Source organism: Geosmithia morbida (assembly GCF_012550715.1).
Source record: "Geosmithia morbida isolate 1262 chromosome Unknown scaffold_6, whole genome shotgun sequence".
NCBI classification, from domain to species: domain Eukaryota; kingdom Fungi; phylum Ascomycota; class Sordariomycetes; order Hypocreales; family Bionectriaceae; genus Geosmithia; species Geosmithia morbida.
In genome coordinates, this window is record NW_023336193.1 from 594858 (window position 1) to 618441 (window position 23584).

The following is a 23584-nucleotide window of genomic DNA, read 5'->3' on the forward strand; positions in this document are numbered from 1 at the left end:
TATTAGAAGAATAAAAAAACGCCCATCTTACAGTCCAGACTTGGCCCAGTGCTCCAAAATCGCTGTCCTCCCTCAACCGACCCTTTTCCTCTTTTTTGTATATATATATATATATATATCTCATCTCCATGATGCCCACATGACGGACAATCCGGTATATTGTACACATAGTTGATACACGCACCGTGACAAGCACGTTTCGTTGTTCTAGTTCTTGTTCCTCCTCCTCCTCCTCCTCCTCTTCTTCTTCTTCCCTTCTCCCTTGATGCTGAGAGTTTCCGACGGATGCGCCTAGTAACCAGGAGGGTTGATTCTCTGCGATACCCTCGTCCACTTGGGGACTCCTGTAGACATCATATCAGCATCGGTGATTCGGCTACCCGGTGATGGCAGAGTAGGGAGTGTGTAGAGAGAGAGGGGACGGAGAGCGTACTGTGAATCCCCTTTCGATAACGCTTAGCCTTGCGGTCAAACGTAGTGTACTTGTCGCGCGGCAGCATCTCGGCCTCGGTGGGCATCTCGGCCTTCCACCTCTCCAGAGCCTCTAGGGTCTGACCCTGCCTGGCGAGGGCCGTGTCGATGGTGGAGACGACGTCGTCGACGGCGCGGAGACGCATGCGATGACGACGTTTCTGAAACTTGGACAGTCGCCAAGGGATCTTCCACAAGAGACCGCTCGAGAGGGGGTTCGTGATGCGAAAAGGGCCAAACATCTTCTTGTTGCCGTTGTCGTCGTCGTCGTCGTCTGTCCTTTCCCCCCTATTCGGATCGTCTTCGTCTTTGATTTTTACAGATGAAAAAAGAAAAAAAAAATCCCCCTTCTGTTGTATTTGTCGTTGAGGGGAGGTAAATAATCGTTGTCGTCGTCGTTGGTTTTGTTTGTCTTGGATCTGGAGAGAAAATGGATGGACTGCAGTCTGTAGAAGAGAGAGAGAGAGAGAGAGAGAGAAGGGTGGAGCGGAATATCGACCGCCCCGGGCTTTGAGCTTTACGGCTCCACCACTAAACACCATCATTCATCATCATCATCATCACGACGAGCAAGCAGCAGCAGCACAATTCTTTTGAACCCCCCCCCCCCCCCCCCTTCTCATCCTGTCGACTCTCCTTGCCCTACCCCTCTTACCCTCTTGCGACACAATGAGCTACTACTTTGCCATCGTCGGCAATCAAGACAACCCCCTCTTCGAATATGAGTTCGGCACATCCAAGCAGGGCGGCGACGGTCAATCCCGATTCCCCGAACAGATGAGGCATCTAAATCAGTTTATTCTTCACTCAAGTCTGGATATAGTTGATGAAGCACAGTGGTCACATGGGCAGATGTATGCTCTCTCTTCTCTCTCTCTCTCTCTCTCTCTCCTCCCCCTACCCTCCACCCAGCCGTGCGCAAAAAAGAAGAAAAAAATGCAAATGCGTTGAAAGAGAAGGAATGATACGTGGCCTAACCCCATTCACCCCGCAGGTACCTCAAATGCATCGACAAATTCTTCGACAACTATGTCTCGTGCTTCGTAACAGGCGGCAACGTCAAATTCCTCCTCCTCCACCACCCGATGCTCCCGCCCGGATCGAGCTCGACGCGCTCCTCGACGGCCATCGGCGCCAACCCCACCAGCCCTGCGACCGAGGAGGCCATCAAGATGTTCTTCATGGAGGTGTATGAGACGTGGGTCAAGGCCGTCATGAGTCCCTTCTACAAGGCGAATGCCGAGGTGCGCAGTCCGGTATTCCGTATGAGGGTAGCTGCGGCGGGGAGGAAATATCTGTAGTCTGGGCAAGATGAGCCTCTCTACGTCATACATTATACCAAGGATAGGCGTTATTTTTTCTTATTCTTTATACCATTCATTACAAGTAGGAGCTGTTTTTCCCCTTCTCGTTCACATAAGAGTACCATTATGGAAGTCAAGGTCAGGTTTGCTGATATCTGCTGATATCTTGGTATTCATTTATTAGTAACTTTGGCGGATTTCCCCGACGCCCCAGTTACCAGAGCCCATCCAGTCCAATTCCCAAACGCCGAACCTTCAAATCAAAAAGCGTAGTATGTAGAGACAGCGAAAAAAAAAAAAAGCAATGTAGACATTGTTTCGCGAGCGAAACGTTCGTGTACCGGTCGTGCTACTCTTCCTTCTTTTTTAACCACCGAAACCGTAGAGGGTGCGGCCCTGGCGCTTGAGAGCGTACACGACGTCGAGAGACGTGACCGTCTTGCGCTTGGCGTGCTCGGTGTAGGTGACGGCGTCGCGGATGACACCCTCGAGGAAGGTCTTGAGAACGCTGCGCGTCTCCTCGTAGATCATGGCCGAGATACGCTTGACACCGCCACGACGGGCCAGACGGCGGATAGCAGGCTTGGTGATGCCCTGAATGTTGTCCTTCAAGATCTTGCGGTGACGCTTGGCGCCACCCTTGCCGAGGCCCTTGCCACCCTTTCCACCTGTGGGTTTGTCAGTCATCTCGGTCCCCCCTCTGCTTCTTCTTGGGATTCATTCGCATTGCCATGGGTCACCGTGCAGATGAAATGGAGGAAAGGAGTACTCACGTCCAGTCATGATGGATGGTATGAAAGAAGAAGAACAGTTATGGGATGTATCGGATGGATGGAAAGCAGTCGAAAGACGCGTGGATGTGGAGAGGCTGTGTTGGAGATTGCGGGGGTGGGAGGAAGGAAGGAGGAGTGGGAAGGAGAAGGGGCAGGGGGAGGGGGCAGAAGTTATACGTTGGATGCAATCAGTAGCAGGTGCAACAGATGCAGCAGATGCAGCAGGTACGAGTCATACTCGGTCCCTGTACATAGTAGAGTGCACCTGTAAGGACCGCTACGATAGATAGTAATAGCGTCTGCCTGAAAAATCGCTAGCCAGTAATGACAGGGACTGGGGAAGAAAATGGTACACGAAATACACGCATTACCGTGCCAGGGTAAACGCGTAGGATTGTTTAGGCGCGGGAAACTGAACTGCTCTCAACTGCTCTCCCACCTTCAAATCACTCCTTCCGATCTATTCCTATTTAGGTAAATGGGCTGACCCCCTGTTTTTCTCAATTCTGGGACATGTACACCATTTTTCTGGTTGGTCAAGGTCACGTCCATGTATTTTTTTTTTTTTTTGATCACTCACTGTCTTAATTTCTGTCCTTCTTGATACCATGTAATCTGTAAATCTTGTAATCATTTGTACTCCGTAATAATGATAGTATTCATACTATTCTTTTCTTCTTTTTTTTTCGGATATCATACCTGCTCTCACTCCCTTTCCTCGCATCTGCTACATGTAATACTCCGTAGAGGAGTGAGTAATACTTTACGGAGTAATAATAATACAGAGGAGTATGGATGGCTACTACTAAACACCGCCAATCGATCTGCCTGACTAAAACCTCTCACACCTACCCATTACCTATTCTAGACCATATTCACACATACCTACCAAATGACACACACCATGCCATACACATCACCAGTGTACGCGCAGCGGCTGCACACTCTTACTCGTACCATCATCCTCATCAGTACTCGGCATTATGGAGAGATCGTCCTCGACGGCAGACGCGGTAACATATACTCGATGTGCCTAACATGCAGAGTAACTGTACTGTATACTAGAGGGGACGAGGAACTTGCTTCTTCTCGCATCATGATATCAACCCGATCAACGCCCATGCCATGCCATGCCAAAACACACAAAAACAAAAACAAACAAAAAAGAGACCAAAATCAAAACATGTAGTCCCTCTGCCCTCCGCCGTTGACTTCCCATCTTGACTTCTTCAATGACTTCTCTGACGGAAGGTACGGGAGAGAAAAGAAGAGAGATAGACATGCAGCCAACTCCGTCATCATCATTCACCTCGTGTGCAAGACGGCCGTAGGAAAGTATTGTACAGTCGAAAAGTTGACGAGAGGACCCGTCCGTCATTCAATCATGGAGTCATCCATCTGGACATCGTCCTCGAAACTCTCGATGGCATCTTTGATCTTGGGGCCGGCCTGTGTGATGACATGTCAGCACATGCCGATTCCATCAAAGTGGCGTTGGCCATGACCGATAGGGAGGGAGAGGAGGAGGAGGTCGAGCAGAAGAAGGAGAAGGGAGACATACCTTTGGGTCCAAAGCCAACGCAATGGTAAAGTGCCGCACAGCAGCCTGCCTATCGTTGACAGTCCTGTACAGCGTCCCCAGGAGAAAGTGCACCGTCCCCTCGTCGGGAGCCAGGTCCTTGAGCACCATGAGCTCCTTGTGCGCCGCCTCCACCTGGCCGACCGCCAGCAGCCCACGCGCCTTCATGTACCTCGTCTGCGCCGCGCGCGGTGCCAGCTCGACGGCGCGCGTGTACGCCTGGAGCGCCGCGCCCACCTGCTTCTGCTTCTCGAGCACCTTGCCGATGCAGCAGATCAGCACCGCATTGTTGGGGTTGATGGTCGATGCCGCGAGGAAGTGCGTGTGCGCCTTGTCGTACGCGCCCAGCCGCTGCTGCACGCGTCCGATGCCGTAGTAGGCGTTGTAGTGCCGACGGTCCGCCGCGATCGCCATGCGGTACGCCGTGAGGGCCTTGTCGTACTCCTCGTTAGCGACGTGCTCGTGGCCCTGGAGCGTGAAGGCGTACGCGAAGCCCGGATCCAGCTGCGTCGCCCGCTTGAAGCACCGGAGCGCCTGCTCCGGCTCCCGCGCCAGCGACCACGCGTTCCCCAGCGCGCACCACGCCTGCGGCGACTCCCACGCCGCGTCGATGAGCTCGTGCGCCAGGAAAGACAGGTCCGTCTCGCGCTTCAGGTGCCACAGTATCGTCGAGTACACCTCCATGTCCTGCAGCCGGGATGGCGCCTGCACCCGCATCTTGCGGAAGAACTTCTCCGCCTCGGGGTACGCCGCCTGCTCAAAGTGCGCCCGCCCCATAAGCGCGAGGACCCACGGCGTCCCTTGGTGCGCTGCCGGCAGTGAGCTGAGCGCCTGCAGGGCGTCGTCGCACTGGAACCGTGACAGGTGGTAGTACCCGTTGCCTAGCTTCTTGACAAGGTCCAGCACCCATCGGAGGGCTTCCTCGGTTCGGGCGTGTTCCAGCTCTGCCTGCCGTGCTACTGCCGCCGCCGCCGCCGCCGCCGTTGCTGTCGTGGTCGGAGCTGGCGGTGCCGCAGAGGCTTCTCTGATCCTACTCGACGTCTCGCCGTGCTGGTCGCCGTCGCCCCGGTCCTCGATCGGTTTGCGGTTTCCGCTGACGACGCGGCCGACGCTGGACCCGCTAGACCCCGGGCGGACTATGCGAGAGATCTGGGGCCTAGCCTTCTTCAGCTCCCGCCCTGCCGGGGGGGGCATGGTCGCCGCCGCGCCAGAGTTGGCTCTCGACGATGGCTTAAACGTGTTGAGCCGAGCACTGCGCCGCGTCGCCGCCTCCTCCGAATTGGTGGATCTCGACACGGGGTAACCCGCGACGGTCCTCTTTCTATCAGGTGCCGCCGCGACAGGTCGCGGTTTGTCAGCCGCCGTCGCCGCCGCCGCTGCTGCTGCTGGCGGTGGTGCCGCGGCCGAGTCCAGTTCCTGGTAGACGACGTCTACGACAGCGCGCGTCTGCTCTTCCCTCTCCCTCTCCCTTGTTCTCCTGGTGCCCAGCCGGTAGTTCATCTTGGGCGGCGGAGCCTCAAGGCCGTGATCTGCAGCCTGGGCCAGGGTAGCCCGTATTCTCCGGGCCGGGGCATGGAGAGGTTCCGCGATGCCGTGGGCTGCTGGTGCCTGGTACGTCGCAGCTTGTTCTGATGCTGTGAGGGGTTCAGACAATCCACGCGTGGGGACTGGCGGGTTGTTGCCGGAGTTGACGAGCCTCAACCTCGCAGCCTGTATCTTTGACATGAAGTCGTTGTGTGATGAGACGTCGCCGAGGAGGTCGGACTCGGCTTGTGTGGCCTCGGCTGATGACGGAGGGGCCGCGCCAAAGGGATCGGCACCCAGATCTGGTATCTGGCTTCTAGCAGGCGGCCTCTTGCCGGGCACCTCCAACGGCGCTTGCGTATTTGTCTCTGATGATGACGATAATGCTACGGGGGTAGCCTCGATGTTGAAGCCATGCATCATGCTTTCCGAAGGGCGAAAGATGTTGGGCACGCGTACGGACACACCCATGTCGCACAATATGGTGAAGGCGTCCCACATGAAGGAGTTGATGCGCAGGGCCTCCTCGAAGCAGCCGACGGCCTTGTTGTGGTCGCCGTAGCCGCGGTACAGCTTCCCCAGCAGGCACTGGAGGGCTGACGCGTCGGGGATGGCAGCCCGCGAAGTGGGCGTGTGCTTTCCCACGACCGGTGTCTGGAGCCACTGGCTCCTGGATCTCTCCAGGGCTGTGATGCCGTCCTTGTGCCTCTCGAGGACGAGGCAAGCCTGGGCGAGGACCCAGGCACAGCCGAGGTGTGTCCCGCGATATCCCGCGGGTTTGGAGACGTCGTATGCAGATCGGAAGTCTCGTAGACGGAGATGGCTCAGGGCGACGAGGTGGGCGGCGTCGTTGGACTTGGGGTCCTGGGCGACCAGCCTCTCGGCGAAGAAGAGGGCGTTGTCATACGAGGCATTGTCTAGGTGGTAGTAGATGGTCTGGCGCAGTAGGCCGCTCACGGCGGCGGGATTCGGCGCCATGCTGGCCGGGGGTAGCCGAGCTGGGCGGATCCGGTGGGAGTTGGTGCAAGTTGGCAATGCCTCGTGGACGCCAACCGGCCATGAGGCAGGCTCCAGCGATGGGATGTTGCTGATGCGCCGTCGGTCGAGGAAACAAAACAATGGTCGTCAGTCGAGGCGGTGATGCGGTCGTCGTGAATTTACAGCAAGGGGACAGGTGACAATGTCTAAACAGCTTTTCCTTTTTTTTTCTCTCTTCAAAGCAAAAAAAAAGAGAAGAAAAAAAAAGGTAAATATGTTAGCCGGTATCTCAAAAGAGAGGCATGCAGGTGTCAGAACTGATGACGAACAAGGCGAGAAGTTGCAAGTCAATGCAAACAACTTGGTGGGTCTCCAACGAGCGTGAGTAGCAGACGGATAGGCAGCGTGAAGAGGGAAGCGAACGAGGAGAAAAGAAAAGAAAAAAGGAGAGAAGTAAAGAGAGATGAGTTCTTAGAGACAGACGCAGCCCATTGTATGTCCCTAGATCATGTCTCTCTCTGTGTGTGTGTGTGTCGTTGTCGTCTTTCAAACCCGTGAAAAGGGCGATGGCACGGTTTGACGGGAGGAAGAGCGAAGGCAGCGAAAGCAGCAAAAAGCAGCGCGTAAAGTTGATGATGGTTCCTCCGTCTCTATTGTTTGGTCGAAGGAGGGGAGTCCCACGGCATCTGAGGTATCTGATTGGTCAGATGCGGGGCTCTGGGCCGTCCACCCAGCAACAGCGTCGCTGCAACGCCACAACGGCGCTTCTTCAGTGCTAAAGATTTGAATTAGTACCGTCACCCGCTGGAGCTGTTATCCTCTCAGTGGAGTTCGGTCGGGTGACTTCCCTGACTGCAGGTGCCTGTCCATCCCGCTCAACTGCATGCAGACTCGGCTCGAATAGAGTGTGTGTCCTCTTCTCACGCCATCGATATCACACATCCCATCCATACCCTCCACTCACTCACCCACCCACTCACTCACACCCACACTACACACTCACCACCCTCACACATATGCATATACAGGTGCACTTCATCCGCACCACGCACACGAGATGGCTCAAAAGGCAAAGAAGGACTTGGCCAAGTCCAACACCGCGTCCCTCAACAGCCTCCACATCGGCACCGCCACCGTCCACGCCATCTTCCTCGCCTTCAACTTCCTCATCCGCTCCCGCTCTCTCCTCGCCTACGCCCTACTCTCAGCCCCGAGTCTGATATGCGAGTATGTCCTGGAGAGGTCGGGCAGACCCCGCTACGACCCGTCTACCAAGGCTCTCAGGTCCTCGGGCGAGGATCTCCACGCCCAGGGTCTGACGGAGTACATGTTTGACGTCGTCTGGGTGACGTGGGCGTCGCTTGTGCTCGTTGTGCTCTTCGGTAACTGGGGGTGGCTCCTCTGGACCGTGCTCCCCGCTTACGGTCTCTATCTCGGATCCGGGCTGCTGGGTATGGGAAGGCAGAAGATGGCCGAGTTGCAGGGCGGAGGCTTTGACGCCTCTGCTGCTTCTGCTGGTGTTCCTCCTACGAACGCCAAGGGGAACCGGAAGCCGCGGAGGAGCGCATAAGCTTCATGTGAACAGAGAGGGGGGGAAGGCAATTCGTTCTCCTCTCTTTCAATTTTCACCTGCAGAGGCATAAGAGAGGGAGAGATGTCTACCGCGAGAGGTGATGACCGTCCGCACTGCGCTTTGGGGTCTGTCCCGTCCACCGCTCCAGCACCCCATCATCCACGTCCCGCACGAAGACGTGAAAATGCTCCAGATCCCTCACACTCTGAAGAGCCACCCAGTTCTTGAACCAAATCACATTTGTCTCCTGACCCTCATCTGCTCTGCTGCCTGCGGGGTGCTGGTCGATAAAGAAGCTCTGCACAAAGTTCCTGATGAGCCTCCTGCTCTCGGCCGTCATGTCGCCCTTACCCGGCGTCGTGGCGATGGGTGTCCTCGTCCACACGACAATGTGCACGATTCCCGGCTCCGTCGCGTACGGCCAGTCATTGATGAGAACGGCGTAGTCGGACGGGTCGGCAAAGGGCACTGTCGACGCCGGGGAGAAGGGAGGCCGCCCCCACGCCTTGGGAAGCCTGTGCTCCAGCATGTATGCTGTTATCGAGCCGTACTCGGCCTTTGTGTCGCGGGACCAGGCCATGTAGCGGCGGAGCTCTGACGGGGTGCGTGTCATCTGCACGAGTTGGTTCGAGTCTTTTGTCCTAGCATCGTTAGCATGTGCGCTGCAATGAAATCGAGCAAGAAATATATCACGTTGCCCCTTTCCACCCCACCTATGAGTTCCTTTAGATTGTCCCAGTCATGTCTCTTGAACTCCTCGTCCGTCTGGCATAGAACACGTTTGTCCACTTCTGTGAGGGGGAATGGCGACTTCTCGGGCACGCCCTGTTCCGGAATATCTCCCATGGTGCCGATCTGGAATGTTCACCAAAGGCCTCCGATCGTCTTGTTTCCTTCGCTGCGTGGAGTGGACTGCTGCCAAGGGCGTTCGACTCGGTGAGGAGAATGAGGAAGGGGAAACGTAGAGCGTGGGAAGTCAAAAGGTGGGGGGGTGGAGGAAGACGCGCCCATATCACGCCGCTCAGCCAACCAAACGGTGGCGCTCTCGCGATTTTAGCAACACCGTCATCAATAATGTTGGCATATGTCTAGATTTGGTAGATGATGTCTTCCTGTAAGATTTCGGTCGTGACTTTTACATTAAGATATCATTCCGCGTTCCCTGTGTGCGGGTGCTTTTCACTCCATGGCACGTTCTTGCCCAAATGCCACTGCGTCGTCACCCCGCGTACGTCATTAATACCACTTGGCAGCCAGCCATGACAGGGAGCAAAGAGGTGTGATTCCTCGCCTCGACAACGTCACCACCGCATCTGCCGCTTTCACCGGTCAAACCTCTGCGCTATATACAAAAGGGCAGAGAGGTGGATATCCTCCACATCTCTTCTTATCCTCTCCTCTCGCTCAAACTCTCCACTCTCTCAAGGGTGGAGAGTGTGACAGGAGGGGACAGAGGCCGGCCGCGCAACCATGTCGGTTGTAGCATCCCCATCCACGATGCTTCTCGGCCCCGTCAGTCTATCAGACTGCCTCGTCTTCTTGATATTCCTCGCGCCCCAACTCGTCTTGCAGGCAGGACTATTTCCCACGGTCATATCTACGCTCTACGCTCTACCATTTCTGCGTAAGCGACCAACCAGTCCTTGAATCAATCGCACACACCATCTCGTTCTTTCCCCTCCCCCCTTTCGACAAGGGAAAAAGTCAACGTCATATTTTTCCACCATGTCCCAACTGACAGAAGAAGACAGTCTTCAGACTCCCCCTGCAGATGATCCGTCAGCGCTGCTGGGCCGATTCGTCCACCCAGTCCAGCTTCACCAAGGGGTCCACCGTATTCGAAGACTTCATCGTCCGGTGCGTGCGGTACTCGTTCGTCGCTCTGCCCGTGCCCATCAGTCGAGTCTTCTTCTCCAAGTGGGTTGTCCTGCCGTTCCTGCGGTGGCGCATGCTCAAGCATGGATACCCAACGTGTCCTGTCCACTGGCAAGAGTACACGCAGGGGGTTGTACGTCCTCTTCTTTCTTTCTTTTCTCTTGTTTGCCTCTCTCTTCTTCTCTTGCTTACAAAAAGAATCCCTGCGTGGCCTGACCTGCCTGCCTGCCTCCTGGGATGGGCAAGATGTCGACAAAAATGGGAGGCTGACGATGACGTTTTAGGGCCTTCGGCGACTCGAGGGAATATGGGTCACGCATGATCCTGATAGGCAGCCTGATGTGGTTGTCTATTATGTCCACGGTATGGAGAATAAGCGCGAAAAGATGCTGCTGACGATAAGGTGCTTACCGACTCCAACAGGTGGCGGCTTCGCCCTGGGTTCGACCTACTTCTATCTGGAGTTCCAGATGGCCCTGAACAGCCTCCTCGTCGACGCAGGCTACAACAATCCGGCCATCTTCTCTGTCGAGTACACTCTCGTCCCAGACGGACTATACCCGATGCAGCTCAACGAGATAATCAGGGGCTACGAGCACATCCTCCGTGTGGCCGGGGATGCATCGCGTGTGTGCGTGGCGGGCGACTCGGCCGGGGGGACCCTGGTCCTCAGCCTACTGCAGGTTCTCGGCAATACCCAAACTCGAGGGCCCAGTCGGAAGGATGTGGAACTGCTCGATGCATCTACTGCCATTGCCCATGGTACTACACTGCCGATTCCTGGCATGGCGACGCTGATATCCCCCTGGGTCACGCTCATGAGCAGCACACTATTCTCCCCGTCGGGCGCCGACTACCTGGACCCACGCACGCTGCGATTGTATGCGCGCAAGTACGCGGGCGAGTCCGGGGCCAGGCGATACCCCGCGTCACCGGGATCCTGTGACGAAGAGCAGGTCTGGCGCTCGTCCAGCCCGGGGAGGGGCTACTTTGTCATCTACGGGGAAGACGAGGTGTTTGCCTCGGACATTGAGAATTTTGTGAGGATTCAGGAGAGATTGGGCGTCGAGATACGCACAGAGAAGGTTGAGGCCAGGGTGCATGCATGGCCGGTGGTGTCGCTGTTCGCTTCGAGTACTGAAGATGCTAGGCTTGGTGGGCTGAGATCTATCGTTGACGAGATTAGGAATCGGATATAGGACACGAGTAGAGAGTAGAGTGGGAAAAAGAACGAAGAGAGATGTGATAGAAATCAAATGCGGTCAGATTAGATCAAGTAAACAGTCATGGTCGGGCCTCTTTGAATGGAGATATCCGGACCCTCAGCCCAGATTGGACTCGGTTCCTGCTATCTTCAGGCCTTCTCCGGTTTTAAAAAGCTCATTGAAATATATCATCATGGCAAGGTTGGGGGTGAGAAAGAAGCAGAGAGACAAGATTTTCTTTTCTTTTCTTTTTTTTTTAAAAAAAAAAAAAATGTCTTACCGTTTGGTTGGGCGTATCCTGGCCAGTTTGTTATTGTTGATGCTGGTCGTGACTCGTTGGAATTCAACCTACATTGTCAACTGCATGGCTGTGTGCAGTGCCGTAGTGGAGGATGCGACATGATGATATGCCATGATGCAGGAGTCGCACTCGAAGGCATGTGCCAGTACGTGTATGGGTATGCATGTGTACTCGTAGAGTGACGAGGAAGCAACGTTCCCGGTGCGCCGTGGAGAAACGCAAGTGAAAGAAGAGTGCGATGAGGAAAGTAATACGACCAGAGAAATGCGGCGGTACGGAGTACGACGGTTAGGTAGGCGTGTTTTGATGAGTCATCTGTTTGAGACGGGCGGCACGCCATTGTTCCGACTCCCGCTTATTTGTTGTGCATTTCCGACCAATTGTTGTTGGGTCTGTTCGTTGGGGGGGGGGCGTAGTATTATTGTACTACCAGAGTCGGTAAGTTGGGAGGGGGGGTTGGTTACGAGAGAGGAGGAGATGGAGAGTTGGGAAAGAGACAGATACAGAGGAACAGACGCGTGTTCGTCGAGTGCTTCAGCCGCAGGATGCCTGTAGCTTATTATCAGTCTACATACGCTCGTACATGCAGCCGAGAGTATGGCAGGTATCGATACGGAGCACTGAGTAATAATACGTGTAGGCTGCATGTAGCAAAGAGCAGCGCCGCCTAGGAGTATTAGATATTACTCCGTAAACTGTCCGCCGTAGGATTAGCGCAGCTTCGGGTCACGATCAAAACATAATAGTAATATGCTCTGTACTAGCAGCAGCCTAATCAATAAGCCACAGGGCTCATTGATGTACACATTCAGTTGCCCGATTGGGTGTTTTGCACCCACACCCTGTTCCTCCCATCATTAGTTCCTCCCTCGCCCCCCTCTGATGCGCACCTGGCATTACGCATATAAACGGCCAGCGCTCCCTGTGGCCCAACCCACTGTCCATCTCATCGGCGCCCGCACGACAAAGACCCCCCCCCTCCCTCTTCAAAATCGCACACACACACACACACACACACACGCCTCGGGACATCCGCCTCGAGTTGTTCACACCGGCTCGCTCCTTTCATCTTTTCGTCACCCAGGCGTATCACTTCAGCACACTTCATCTATGCTGATAGTAACCTCCGACGCCATATATACTCCGCTCTTACCCTCTTCTTCTTTTTTTTCCCTCTTACTGGAGCCGACGGAGCAACTCTTCTCATACACTCAAACTCCAACGCGCCCGGGCGCCCTCGAACACGGTCTAGTTGGCTGACTAAGGTCAACAACACCACTGGACCCCTCTGTGGAGCCTTGTTGTTAAAGGGGGGGGGGAAATAGTGAAAGAGAAGTCCAACTCCAGTACGTGTACAGGGGAGAATTCTCTTAGCGCGAGTACTGAGTTACTGCTATTCCTTTTTATCTTATCGCCCCCGCTTCCAACAACCGCGTTCTGCCTCTTTTTTTTTTTTTGGTCAAAGCCAAGAAAAAAAATTTATTACGGGCGTTTTTTTTTTTTTTAATTATAAAGAGGAGGAGACGGAGAGAACCATGTCGGGGGACGACTTGTCTTCCTACACACCCAAGTCTCCAGACTTATCATCCTTCTTCCCATCCGGCCCCACACCGCAGCAGCAGCAGCAGCAGCCACTGCCGCAACCCGTGGACCAGCCGCCGTACTCTTACTACAGCAGCCCACCAAGAGCTGCCGTCCACCACCAAGACCGACAACAGCTCCTTCCGCATCAGCCATATCAACCACCGCCTCAGGCCTCCCCGCCACGGGCCAACAGCATCCACCACCCCTGCGACCCCTACTCACAGCATCCACCACTCTACCAGGCACACCCCGTCGCATACTCTCCACCGCCTGGGCAGGAGATCAAATCCGAATACCCCTCATACGCCCCTCCTCCGCCGCATCACCAGCTGTACCCTCCGCACACCGGCAGCTATCAGCAGCAGCCTCTGCTTCATCAGCAGCACCACCTACCGCCGTACGGCGCGCCCTCCTACCTGGCCGATCCCTACGGCCAGCATCAGCCATACGCAGCACCCGTGGGAGCCTTCCCAGCCCCCCCCGCAGCATACTCACCGCCGCCACCCGGTCCTCGCTACACCGACATGCCTCCGCGGAGAGCTGCCGCGGCTGCCGCGGCCGCTGCCGTCGCCGCCGACGCTGCAGCGGTGGACCCCCCAATGGAGGAGCAGCAGCCGTCGTCGCCCTCCCCCCTCATGGACTCGTCGTCGGCCGTCGGCGCCGGCGGTTCCGATGCCGTCGAGCCTCCCGACACCGGTGCCATCGAGCCCTCGCCCGTCAGGACCAGGTTCCCCACGGCCCGCATCAAGCGCATCATGCAGGCGGACGAGGAGGTGGGCAAGGTCGCACAGCAGACGCCCATTGCGGTGGGAAAGGCCCTCGAAATGTTCATGGTGCAGCTCGTGACGAAGAGTGCCGAGGTGGCCAGGACTAAGGGTTCCAAGCGGGTCACCGCCCCGATGCTCAAGCAGGTCGTCGAGGCCGACGACCAGTGGGATTTTCTGAGGGACATCGTCGGCAAGGTCGAGCAGGAGAAGGAGGGGAGTCGGGCCAAGGCCAAGGCCGAGAGCGATAGCGACGACGACTCGGAACCGAAGAAGAAGGGCAGAGGAGGGAGGAAGAAGAAGGCAGTATGATGCGTTTCCTCTGCAAACCTGGTCTCCTTCTCTCCCTCCCTCTCTCTCCCTCTCTCTCCCTCTCTCTCCCTCTCTCTCCCTCTCTCTCCCTCTCTCTCCCTCTCTCTCCCTCTCTCTCCCTCCCCCCCCCCCCCCCCTCTCTCTCTCTCTGCTTTCAGCCTTTCTTGTCTGCATTTCATTTCCTTCTTTTGTGGCCGGCATCGCGAATGGATCTTCTTATGGCGTTTGGAGGCTTGTTGCCTGGTCAGTCAGAAAAAAAAGCAAACAGCATGAGGCTTTGGCGTTTTAAATGACGTGGCACGAGCAAGGTGGGCGGCGTGTCTGGGTTTTGTGTTCTTCTCTTTATTGCCCCCCTCCTTCTCTCCTTCTTTCTCTTGACTCTTCGAAACACACGCGCGTGGTCTGGTATATATATATAATGCACACGGCTCACTGTCAAGGAGGAGATGGGACGGATGATGGTGGATAGTATCGCTACCGGTAGAACTGATTTTGCCAAGTAAATCATTAATGTTACCGGGAACTCTGCATCTCGTGACTGAGAACGGCGTGTTTCCAAGAGTACCGATACCTACCAGGACTGATCGAATGCGAGTAACGTGCATGGCAGCAGACGAAGAAGCCTCCACTCGAGATGTGGCTGCGTCTACGTGTCTGCTACACCTTGACCAAGCTGAATACTCCGTGGAGGCCCCCCTTCCCCTCGCCCCCCAAACGGGTCTCGTGGATGGAGACGGCGAGCACGATTTAGGTGCTTCAGCGGGTCTGCAGTTGAGGGAAGAGCGCTGTATTCACTACGCTGGACGGGTCGCTACAGCGGTCGTCACAGCGGTATTGCGGGCATTAATAGGGCCGGTCCGAAAAGGTACATCCTACCCGGGGTGAACGGCCAACAAAAGCAGGTACCAGCTTGTGATTTTCACGACGCTTTGCCGAGCAATTTAACGGAATACTGGACACTTCACCACCTCTACGATCCATATACGGCAACTACTCTCCAACCCTTTCGTCCAATACTGCAACAGCATTGCACCCAATTCGATTCCTCTCCTTTTTCTTCAGAAAAAAAAAGAGAGAGAGAGAGAGAGAGAGAACGACCAGGACAGAACACACGACCCTCGAGCCGCTGGTTGGCATAAGCATACACGAACACGATCTGCCCACCCGCCGCCTCTAAGGACAATGCGAAGCTACTGTCCGTCATCGTCGCCCGCATAATATACAGCCAGAGTCCACCCTCTCTCTCTATCGACCCTCTCGTTCTCCTTCCTCTCCCCGAGTCTCGAGAAAGCTACGTAGATGACGCACTGTCGCCTGTAGTCATCCGTCTTCACCGACGATCAAGATCACCACCACCTCTCTCCCTCGCTTTCTTGGCATAAACCCTGTCCCGATGTCGTGGGACCTGCTTCAGCGCTTCCTCGAGTCCGACGTCTTCAACTCCAATCCCTTCCTGCCAGTCTCCTACCTGTCGTAAGTCTGCCTTCCCCCTCTCTCCACAACCCAACCCAACCCCAACCCCGACCCCCCTTCTCGGCTCGTCGGGGGCGGGAAGGACGGACTGTGCGAGGCCGTCACGGCTTCTTCCTTGCGCGGCGCACGCTCGCTGACTGCGGCCTTTCCTTCCTCTCCTTCGATAGACGTTACGCCGACCATGTGGGCATTCATTATGTCCTGTGCAACAAGCTGCGACAGTTTCCCTACGAGGACATCGAGTTCTTCCTGCCACAGCTATGCCACCTTATAATCAGCGTCGACAACGAGTCAATGGCTCTCGAGGAGTTCCTCCTCGACCTGTGCGAGGAATCTGTCACGGCTGCTCTCCTGGTATGCGCTTCTTTTTCCCTGACCCCCCTGTCTCTCTTCCTAGGCCCCCTCCTCCCATGTGCTGACGATAGATGCGCGCGGGGGAGCGCCCCGGCCGCCATCGAATAGACATTCTGGCTCTTCCAGACCTACCTCCATGATCTCGCCTCGAATCCTCAGACCAGCGCCTTCCAGACCTGTCGAAGAGTGTACAACAAGGTTCAGCACATCATCTTTGGCCTCGCCGACACGGCGCGCCAGGACAAGATCAAGGAGAACGTCCTCCCCGTCACCGTCCTGTCCAGCTTCGTCCTCGCCAGCGTCGCCCTGCCCATGATCCCCCGGTGGGCTGGCCCCCTCGCCGTCGCCCAAGCTCGCAGGCCTCAGCCCGAGGCTGACCTGACCATCAACACGGCCGACAGGGACGACGGCCCGAAGCTGCCCCCGCCCCAGAGGGCCCACACGATCAACACCGTGAGCTCAAAGTCCAAGAGGTCCAAGGAGAGGAAGGCATCGGCCGCCACAATCGCCGGCACCGCACCCGGCCGCGGCGCCGAGGCGGTAGGAGGGGCGCTGACCTCGTCGTCGTCGTCGTCCCATCAGCGTCCGGGGAGCTCGCGGGGCAGCGCCTCTCCGCCCTCCGCGGCGGCACCGTCGCCCCCCTCGTCGACGGTCCGCAGACCCAAGATATCCACGGACCCATCGAGCAAGAGGCCGTCGGCCCTGGCCATCGCACTGCAGTCGTCCCACGAGGCTCGCATGAGCACCGCGTCCCTACCGCTGCCCTCGCCCAGGACGCCCTCCCGCGCCACCCCCCCGCTGTCGGCCGGCGCCCACCCGGGCGACAGCCTGCGCCGGAGGCACTCCCACCACGCCAAAGTCATACTCAGCTCGACGGACCTGACGATGGAGCAGCGCGTGGGTTACCTGAGACAGCACTACTTCCGGTCGCAGACACAGTTCCTCACCGCTCTCGAGGGCATCTCGAACCGCCTCGTCATCGTCCCCAAGCCCGCCCGCATGAGCGCTCTGCGTGCCGAGCTGGCCCTCATCTCCCAGGACCTGCCCGCCGAGGTCGACATCCCCATCATCTGCCCCCCGACCCTGGTCGAGGGGTCCCCCGGCAGAAGCTGCCACCACCGCATCGTCCGCCTGAACCCGGCCGAGTCAACGGTGCTCAACAGCGCCGAGAAGGTGCCGTACCTGATGATGGTCGAGGTGCTTCGCGACGACTTCACCTTTGACCCTCAGACGCCCGACAACCGCAGGCTGCTGGCTACGCTCATCACCCAGGGCGGCACGTCGCGTCGCCTGTTTGACCTGTCGTCGGAGACGCCGAGGGTCAACCAGACGGCACCGGCGACGCCGGAACCCATCATCGATAGCGTGTTCGAGCCCGTCTCGGGCGACCTGGGAAGCTCGCCGCTGCTCAAGCCCGACGACGACGACGAGATGCTCTCGTCGCAGCAGAAATACGCCTCTTCCTCCTCGACCCGGCCGGCGCCCCCGTACGGCATCCCTCGCATGCCCAGCGGGCTCATGTCGGCGTCGACGACTGCGCTGGACCCGCCCACGCCGCGGTCCTCGGGCCAGTCCATCTCGAGATCGAGCAGCCCCGGCGGGAGGAGGATGACGCTCAACCACGGACGGCCTAGCGGGTCGATACCGAGTGCAGCGGTCTCTGCATCGTCAGTCGCGGCTGCGACGACGACGACGGCGGCGGCGGCGGCGGCGGCGGCGGTGGCGGGAGCCGACCAGCCCGACTTCTCGGCGCTGGCGACGCACATGCGCACCGCGTCGCAGATGCTGGCGCAGCTGGACGCGACGAGCGGCAAGCGGCCCAAGCAAGAGGTGGCGGCGATCCGGTCCAAGATCATCGCCAGCATGCAGAGCCTGGAGGAGAAGAGCTTCGACACGGACGACCACGGCCCGACCTTCGACACCATCATGGCCAAGTCGGCGGTGGCGTCGGACAACAACGGCGGCGGCGGCATCGACAACGACAGCACCAACCCCGACCTGGAGGACGAGGCGCAGATCGACAAGGCGCTGGACGCGAACAACATCAACGCCAGCGCCGGACGGGAGCGCATGGAGAACGACTTCAAGACGGGTGGCGTTCAGAGGCGCGGGGACCGGGACGACCCGTCGGCGGCCGTGTTCGGCGAGGCCTGGGAGGCCAAGAAGGAGCGGATCCGCAAGTCGTCACCGTACGGGTGGATGAAGAACTGGGACCTGGTCAGCGTCATCGTCAAGACGGGATCGGATCTGCGGCAGGAGGCGTTTGCGTGCCAGCTGATCCGCGTGTGCCACCGGATCTGGACGGACGCGTCGGTGGACGTGTGGGTGAAGCAGATGCGCATCCTGGTGACGGGAGAGTCGTCGGGTCTGATCGAGACCATCACCAACGGCGTGTCGCTGCACTCGCTCAAGCGCAGCCTGACGCTCGCACTCGTCGAGTCAGGCCAGAACCCACGCCACCGCATCGCCACGCTGCGAGACCACTTCCTCAAGGCCTTCGGGCAGCCCGATAGCGAACCCTTCCGCGCCGGTGTGGAGGCCTTCAAGCGCTCCCTGGCGGCCTACAGCATCATCTCGTATGTCCTGCAGCTCAAGGATCGGCACAACGGCAACGTCCTCATCGACTCGGAGGGTCACATCATCCACATCGATTTCGGCTTCATGCTCTCCAACTCTCCCGGCTCCGTCGGCTTCGAGGCTGCCCCCTTCAAGCTGACGCACGAGTATGTCGATGTCCTTGGGGGGCTGGGATCTCCCGACTTTGAAGATTACAAGAGGTTGTGCAAGCAAGCGTTTCAAGGTATGTATCACCTATCCATCTCATCTCCCGCCAGAAAGATCTTGTTGGGGGGGGACGGGGTGTCAAAATGAGAGGGGATATAACAGAATGAAACTGACATTCGGGGGGGGAAAAACAAAACAGCCCTTCGACGATCAGCAGACAACATTATAGACCTCGTATCCATGATGGGTCGAGACTCGCAGATGCCGTGCTTCGCCGCGGGTGTGGTCCAGACTACCAATGCCCTCCGTCAGAGATTTCAACTCCATCTCTCTGCTGAAGAGGCTGAGCATTTTGTCGACACGGATCTTGTTGCCAAGTCTTTTGGGAGTTATTACACGCGACTGTATGGTTTCACTCTCACTCTCTCTCTCTCTCCCTCTCCCATCACCCATCACCCATCACGCACACACAAAATACTAACCAGTATAATAATAGTTATGACACTTTCCAATATCGCACGCAGGGTATCTACTAGATTCATTTTTCTCCTTTCACATTTTTTTTTCAATACATTCACTTTTTGATGATTGGGGTTTGGTGGGATGTCTTGGTACTTTTTCTTCTTTTCTTATTTTGAGAAAAAAATGCAAAAAAGAAAAAGAGTCAAGGACACAACACTAAAGAGAAGGAAGAGGGAGAGTGAAAATGACGGAAAAAAAATTTCAAAGAAACCCCCTCCCCAAAAAAAAAACACAATTGAACAATGAAAATAAATCATCACCAAGTAATAGAGTAAATTACTCAATGACGGCATAACAACATGACATAAAAGAAGCTTTTCGGGACTATCAGAGAAGGCATGTAAGAGAATTACAAAAAGCCAACATATTCAAGCTATTGATGAGAGAATTGATAGATCATCATCTCACTCAGTGACCTATCTTTTACCCTCCCCTCCATTAGACACACCCCAAGATTTTCCATGGCTCAAGTAACAAGTAGAGAGAGAGAGAGAGAGAGGTAGAGTTGGTATTTATACGGACAACTCATGGCAAGCCAGACAACTCGTCTAAAAGAAAGGGGGGGAGGGGGGAGGGGAGGAAAGAAGAGAGAAAGAGTAAGACGAGGGTCCAGGAAGAACAAGAAAACACTCTGGTTCAGTCCCTGCTCTTCCTGATACGATAATCATCTTCATCCCGTCTACTAGATCTCTTACTCCTTCGACCATGGTCGGCATCCCCACCGCCGCCGTCATCATTGCTACCCCTCGACCTCTTGGATCCCCTCATACCGGCTAGACGCTGCGCCTCCTTGATGAGTCTCTCCCTGTTGCGGGCTTCACGCTCAAGCGTGTGAGCGTCCTTGGCTGCAGCCGGGGTGGGAGCGGCGGCAGCAGCAGGTGTCGCGGTGCTCGCTGGTGCGTCTCCGTTCTTGGAAGTGTGCTTGCGGCTGTCCCTGTTCCTATCCTTATCCCTATCCCTATCCCTATCCCTGTCCCTGTCCCTGTCCCTGTCCCTCTCCTTTTCCGCGTCTCGACGACTGGAGCCGCGGCTTCGACCGTTGCCATCCTTTCGGTCACGCTCACGATCGCGCTCACGCTCACGCTCACGGTCCCAGTCTCTGTCGCGACGTCGCGAGGAAGACGACGATTCGTGTTCGTGGTGCGATGACCGGTGACGATGGTGGTGTCCGCTCGGCCTCTTGTCGTCATCGCCGCGATGCCTGTCCCTGTCGCGGTCGCGATCTCGGCGTCGGTCGTCGTCGCGGTCCCGGTCCCGGTCCCGGTCGCGATCCCTGCGGCTGCCGCCGCTCTTGCGGTGATGGCCCGACGACTTCTTGCTGTCTGGTGAGGCTGAGCGGGAACGCTCTCGGTCCGCCTGTCTGTCATGTCGGGCGCTCTCGTCCCTGGAGTGGGGATGGTACTCTTCGTCGGCTCTACTGTCGTGGCGGTCGTCGTCGTACTTGTGGCTCCTATGCTTCCTGCGGCGACGCGACGACGACGGCTCTTCGTTGTCGTCGCCTTGCTGACGCGGCTGCTGCTCCTGATCCTGCCTGTGAGAGACGATACTGCCGTGGCCGCCGTGGTGGCCGCCGTTGCCGTTCGTCGGAAACGGTGGTGGCTGTGACGGTTGGCGCGACGCCTCCCGTCCCGTACGGCTGTGGTCTCGACTGCCCGGTCCGGCGGCATAGGGGCTGGGTTCACGGGACGGCCGGCTGTCGCTCATCGGGCCTGCCGGGGACTGTCCTGGCTGCCGTCGCTGCTGCTGCTGCTGGTCGCCGAGCTGGAGGCCCCTAGGCCGGGCGTGATGGAAGGTCGAGTTGGGAAGACCTTGGCGCATGGCCTTGGGGCCCTTGGGCGCATTGACGGGGACGTCCGGCACTGCAGAACGAGCCCCTCCCGTGTCCGTGTTGGTCCCTACTGCGTCTTGCGAAGCCTCACGAGATGTCATCGTCTGTGCGTCAGGGGCGCCGTCACCCCCTCCGGCTACTGAGGCCGCTCCCCCTTCTTGCGTGGAGATGATGGAGCCTTCCCTCCGGAGGGCGGGCCCCTGTTGAAACTGCTGCTGCTGCTGCTGGTCCTGGTAGCTGCCGTTGTGGCTGCTCACGGCACCTCCGTTCTGGTTGTAGTGATGACCGCCTCCTCGTCCTTGTCCGTAGGCGCCAGCATAGAAGCCGCGTCCGCGACCTTCTCTACCACGGCCATAGAAGTTGCCCCCGCCGCGACGGTAATCTTGGAACTGGTGGCCACCGCCATAGGCACCTTGATTGTTGTTGTATCCTGTCTGGACGAATCCCGAGTTAAAATTCCCAAAATCACCAGCGCCCATGGGGCCACTTTGATTGAAATTATTCTGGTCGAAAGTCCACGATTGCGATCCGTTCCAATTGTGATTCGAGCCTTGGCCAAATCCGCCTCCGAAGCCTCCCATTACATTCATGCCCATGCCTTGAAAGCCACCGTTCATGTACATGTTTTGCATCATCATGGGATCCATGCCCATCCCCGGCATGCCTGTTTGGTGGGAAGGAGACGATGGTCAGCGCACGGTGTTTGAAGAAGACAGCGGTATAGCAAAGAAGAGGAGAGGGAAGGGCTCACCCATCATGGGCATTCCCCCAAAGGAATTGGCCCCCATGCCATTCTGCATCGCCATCATCATTTGCATCTGGTTGAAGTCGCCCGCGTTGTTATTCATCCCGCCAGTCACCTGCTCCGATCCAGCGGTCTGGACTCCTTCCGTCGTTTCCGTCTGGTCCCGCTGGTCGTCGGCTTGCTCTCGGTCGGCCGAAACGACGGCATCTTCACCGCCGGCGGACTGCTGGGTCTCGTCGTCCTCGGCCACGGCCGGTCCTTGATCAACCGCTGCTTCGGTCTGGGGGGCGAGGGGGACCGCGTCAGTCACGTTGCGTGCGCCAGCGTCACGGCGGTGGCCACATACCTGTTCCGCCGGTCTCGCGGGCTCTCCGGTCGCCTCGGCGGCAGGAGGCGCACCCTGCTGGGCTGCATCACCATGGGCACCTAGGCAGGGCCGGGGCTCGAGTGCCTCTGATACAACCGCGGCCGCAGGAGCAGGTGTGGACTCGGTCGGTTGCGCCGGCTCGGCTGGCGTTGCCGCCTCCTTGGTACGCTGAGCCTCCTTCTTCTTCTCGGCGGTGCGTAGGAACACCTTTATCGTTGTGCGCAGCGACTTGTTAGGGTTGCAATCGTCGGCCGAGAGGGGAGAGTGCTCGCAGACGGGACACGACGAGTGGAGGTTCGATTGGCCTGGTCCGCACATGAGTCAGCAATCTGAAGGACGCGAAGAAGCAGTGGACTCGGGCGAGCAGAGAGGAACGTACAGGAGTCGCAGATGGCCTGCTCGCAGCAAGGCAGTCGAAAAGCGTTGACGGCCAGTTTGTTACAGATGGCGCATCTCAGCTTGATGGGGATATCATCCGGAAGCATCTCTCTGCAGAAAAGAATGGTCAGCCAGCCATCACACACACAATCGGTCGGGTCTAGCGCACCTGATGAGCTCGGCCTGAGCCTCCGAGATGAAGGAAGCCATGGCGTCTATAGTCGGACAGTGACGCTACACGGCGCGCGCAGAACTGTCGCGATCATGGGAGTCCCTCGGATCGAAGTTGAACAGTCCCCTCCCTCCGAGGACGTGTACGGGACAAGGTGAGGCGAGTCCGGAGAGCCTTGAGCGACAAGACGGTTGTCTAGTCTAGAAGGGCTCGAAAAGAGAAGAGCTGGCGCCTAGGAATAAAGAAATAGAAGAAGAAAAAAACAGGTAATGTCCCTCGTGACGACGAACAGAGTCCCTTATCTCCCAGAATATGGGCGCATGCCCCTGTTCCTTAGCTTGGGACAGACTCGGACCACTATATCATACAGAGAAATGTATGCTTGGGCTGATTGACGTTGGTGATTTGATGGTGATGAGAGAGAGACAATCCAGTGTATCCTGACATTCAAGTTTGACGCGCCTTTGCCATTTGGAAATCAAAAGTGGGTCCAACACTAGACTTCGTTTTCTTTTCTTTTTTTTTTGTCCATCATTTCGTTGAGAACATTGCTTACCCTATATAAATCAAGTTTCTGTTTCGAGATATCGGTGAGTGTTTTAAAAGCAGGAGATGGGACGTTCAAGCTGTGAATATGTTCCCGGAGATGGCTTCAGATGTGTTTGATGATGATTCACTGGTCAAAAGAAACATGCTTGGGTTGTGTACGAGCTCATAAGGGACCCATGTGCGATGTAGACTAATTCATCTAAACATCCTTCCCCCAAGACTAGCGCGA

General features: G+C 57.0%; 10 protein-coding genes across 10 annotated transcripts; 5 read left to right on the top strand and 5 right to left on the bottom strand.

Moving 5' to 3' along the window:
* Positions 1 to 291: 291 nt before the first annotated feature.
* Positions 292 to 713, bottom strand: GMORB2_6652 (Mitochondrial ribosomal protein L31; the record flags this gene model as incomplete). Its single annotated transcript, XM_035468622.1, has 2 exons — positions 292 to 344; positions 434 to 713. The coding sequence occupies 2 exons, from the start codon at positions 711 to 713 to the stop codon at positions 292 to 294; spliced, it is 333 nt and encodes a 110-aa protein (XP_035321756.1).
* Positions 714 to 1140: 427 nt separating this feature from the next.
* On the top strand, positions 1141 to 1772 carry GMORB2_6653 (trafficking protein particle complex subunit 2; the record flags this gene model as incomplete). The annotated part of the gene is made up of 2 exons (XM_035468623.1): positions 1141 to 1325; positions 1466 to 1772. The coding sequence occupies 2 exons, from the start codon at positions 1141 to 1143 to the stop codon at positions 1770 to 1772; spliced, it is 492 nt and encodes a 163-aa protein (XP_035321757.1).
* Positions 1773 to 2141: 369 nt separating this feature from the next.
* Positions 2142 to 2558, bottom strand: GMORB2_6654 (histone H4; the record flags this gene model as incomplete). The annotated part of the gene is made up of 2 exons (XM_035468624.1): positions 2142 to 2443; positions 2549 to 2558. The coding sequence occupies 2 exons, from the start codon at positions 2556 to 2558 to the stop codon at positions 2142 to 2144; spliced, it is 312 nt and encodes a 103-aa protein (XP_035321758.1).
* A 1364-nt stretch (positions 2559 to 3922) lies between these two features.
* On the bottom strand, positions 3923 to 6629 carry GMORB2_6655 (anaphase-promoting complex subunit 3; the record flags this gene model as incomplete). Its single annotated transcript, XM_035468625.1, has 2 exons — positions 3923 to 3997; positions 4110 to 6629. 2 exons carry the CDS (start codon positions 6627 to 6629, stop codon positions 3923 to 3925), a joined length of 2595 nt encoding a protein of 864 aa, XP_035321759.1.
* A 1057-nt stretch (positions 6630 to 7686) lies between these two features.
* Positions 7687 to 8199, top strand: GMORB2_6656 (Protein of unknown function (DUF788); the record flags this gene model as incomplete). The annotated part of the gene is made up of 1 exon (XM_035468626.1): positions 7687 to 8199. The coding sequence occupies one exon, from the start codon at positions 7687 to 7689 to the stop codon at positions 8197 to 8199; it is 513 nt and encodes a 170-aa protein (XP_035321760.1).
* An 88-nt stretch (positions 8200 to 8287) lies between these two features.
* GMORB2_6657 (Protein of unknown function (DUF3605)) lies at positions 8288 to 9048 on the bottom strand (the record flags this gene model as incomplete). Its single annotated transcript, XM_035468627.1, has 2 exons — positions 8288 to 8835; positions 8916 to 9048. 2 exons carry the CDS (start codon positions 9046 to 9048, stop codon positions 8288 to 8290), a joined length of 681 nt encoding a protein of 226 aa, XP_035321761.1.
* An 879-nt stretch (positions 9049 to 9927) lies between these two features.
* On the top strand, positions 9928 to 11276 carry GMORB2_6658 (Protein of unknown function (DUF2424); the record flags this gene model as incomplete). The annotated part of the gene is made up of 3 exons (XM_035468628.1): positions 9928 to 10059; positions 10362 to 10440; positions 10501 to 11276. The coding sequence occupies 3 exons, from the start codon at positions 9928 to 9930 to the stop codon at positions 11274 to 11276; spliced, it is 987 nt and encodes a 328-aa protein (XP_035321762.1).
* Positions 11277 to 13118: 1842 nt separating this feature from the next.
* GMORB2_6659 (uncharacterized protein) lies at positions 13119 to 14243 on the top strand (the record flags this gene model as incomplete). Its single annotated transcript, XM_035468629.1, has 1 exon — positions 13119 to 14243. The coding sequence occupies one exon, from the start codon at positions 13119 to 13121 to the stop codon at positions 14241 to 14243; it is 1125 nt and encodes a 374-aa protein (XP_035321763.1).
* A 1393-nt stretch (positions 14244 to 15636) lies between these two features.
* GMORB2_6660 (phosphatidylinositol 4-kinase B) lies at positions 15637 to 19330 on the top strand (the record flags this gene model as incomplete). The annotated part of the gene is made up of 5 exons (XM_035468630.1): positions 15637 to 15716; positions 15884 to 16070; positions 16179 to 18870; positions 19012 to 19198; positions 19291 to 19330. The coding sequence occupies 5 exons, from the start codon at positions 15637 to 15639 to the stop codon at positions 19328 to 19330; spliced, it is 3186 nt and encodes a 1061-aa protein (XP_035321764.1).
* Positions 19331 to 19952: 622 nt separating this feature from the next.
* Positions 19953 to 22844, bottom strand: GMORB2_6661 (uncharacterized protein; the record flags this gene model as incomplete). The annotated part of the gene is made up of 5 exons (XM_035468631.1): positions 19953 to 21808; positions 21896 to 22169; positions 22236 to 22561; positions 22636 to 22745; positions 22783 to 22844. The coding sequence occupies 5 exons, from the start codon at positions 22842 to 22844 to the stop codon at positions 19953 to 19955; spliced, it is 2628 nt and encodes an 875-aa protein (XP_035321765.1).
* Between the last annotated feature and the right edge of the window lie 740 nt (positions 22845 to 23584).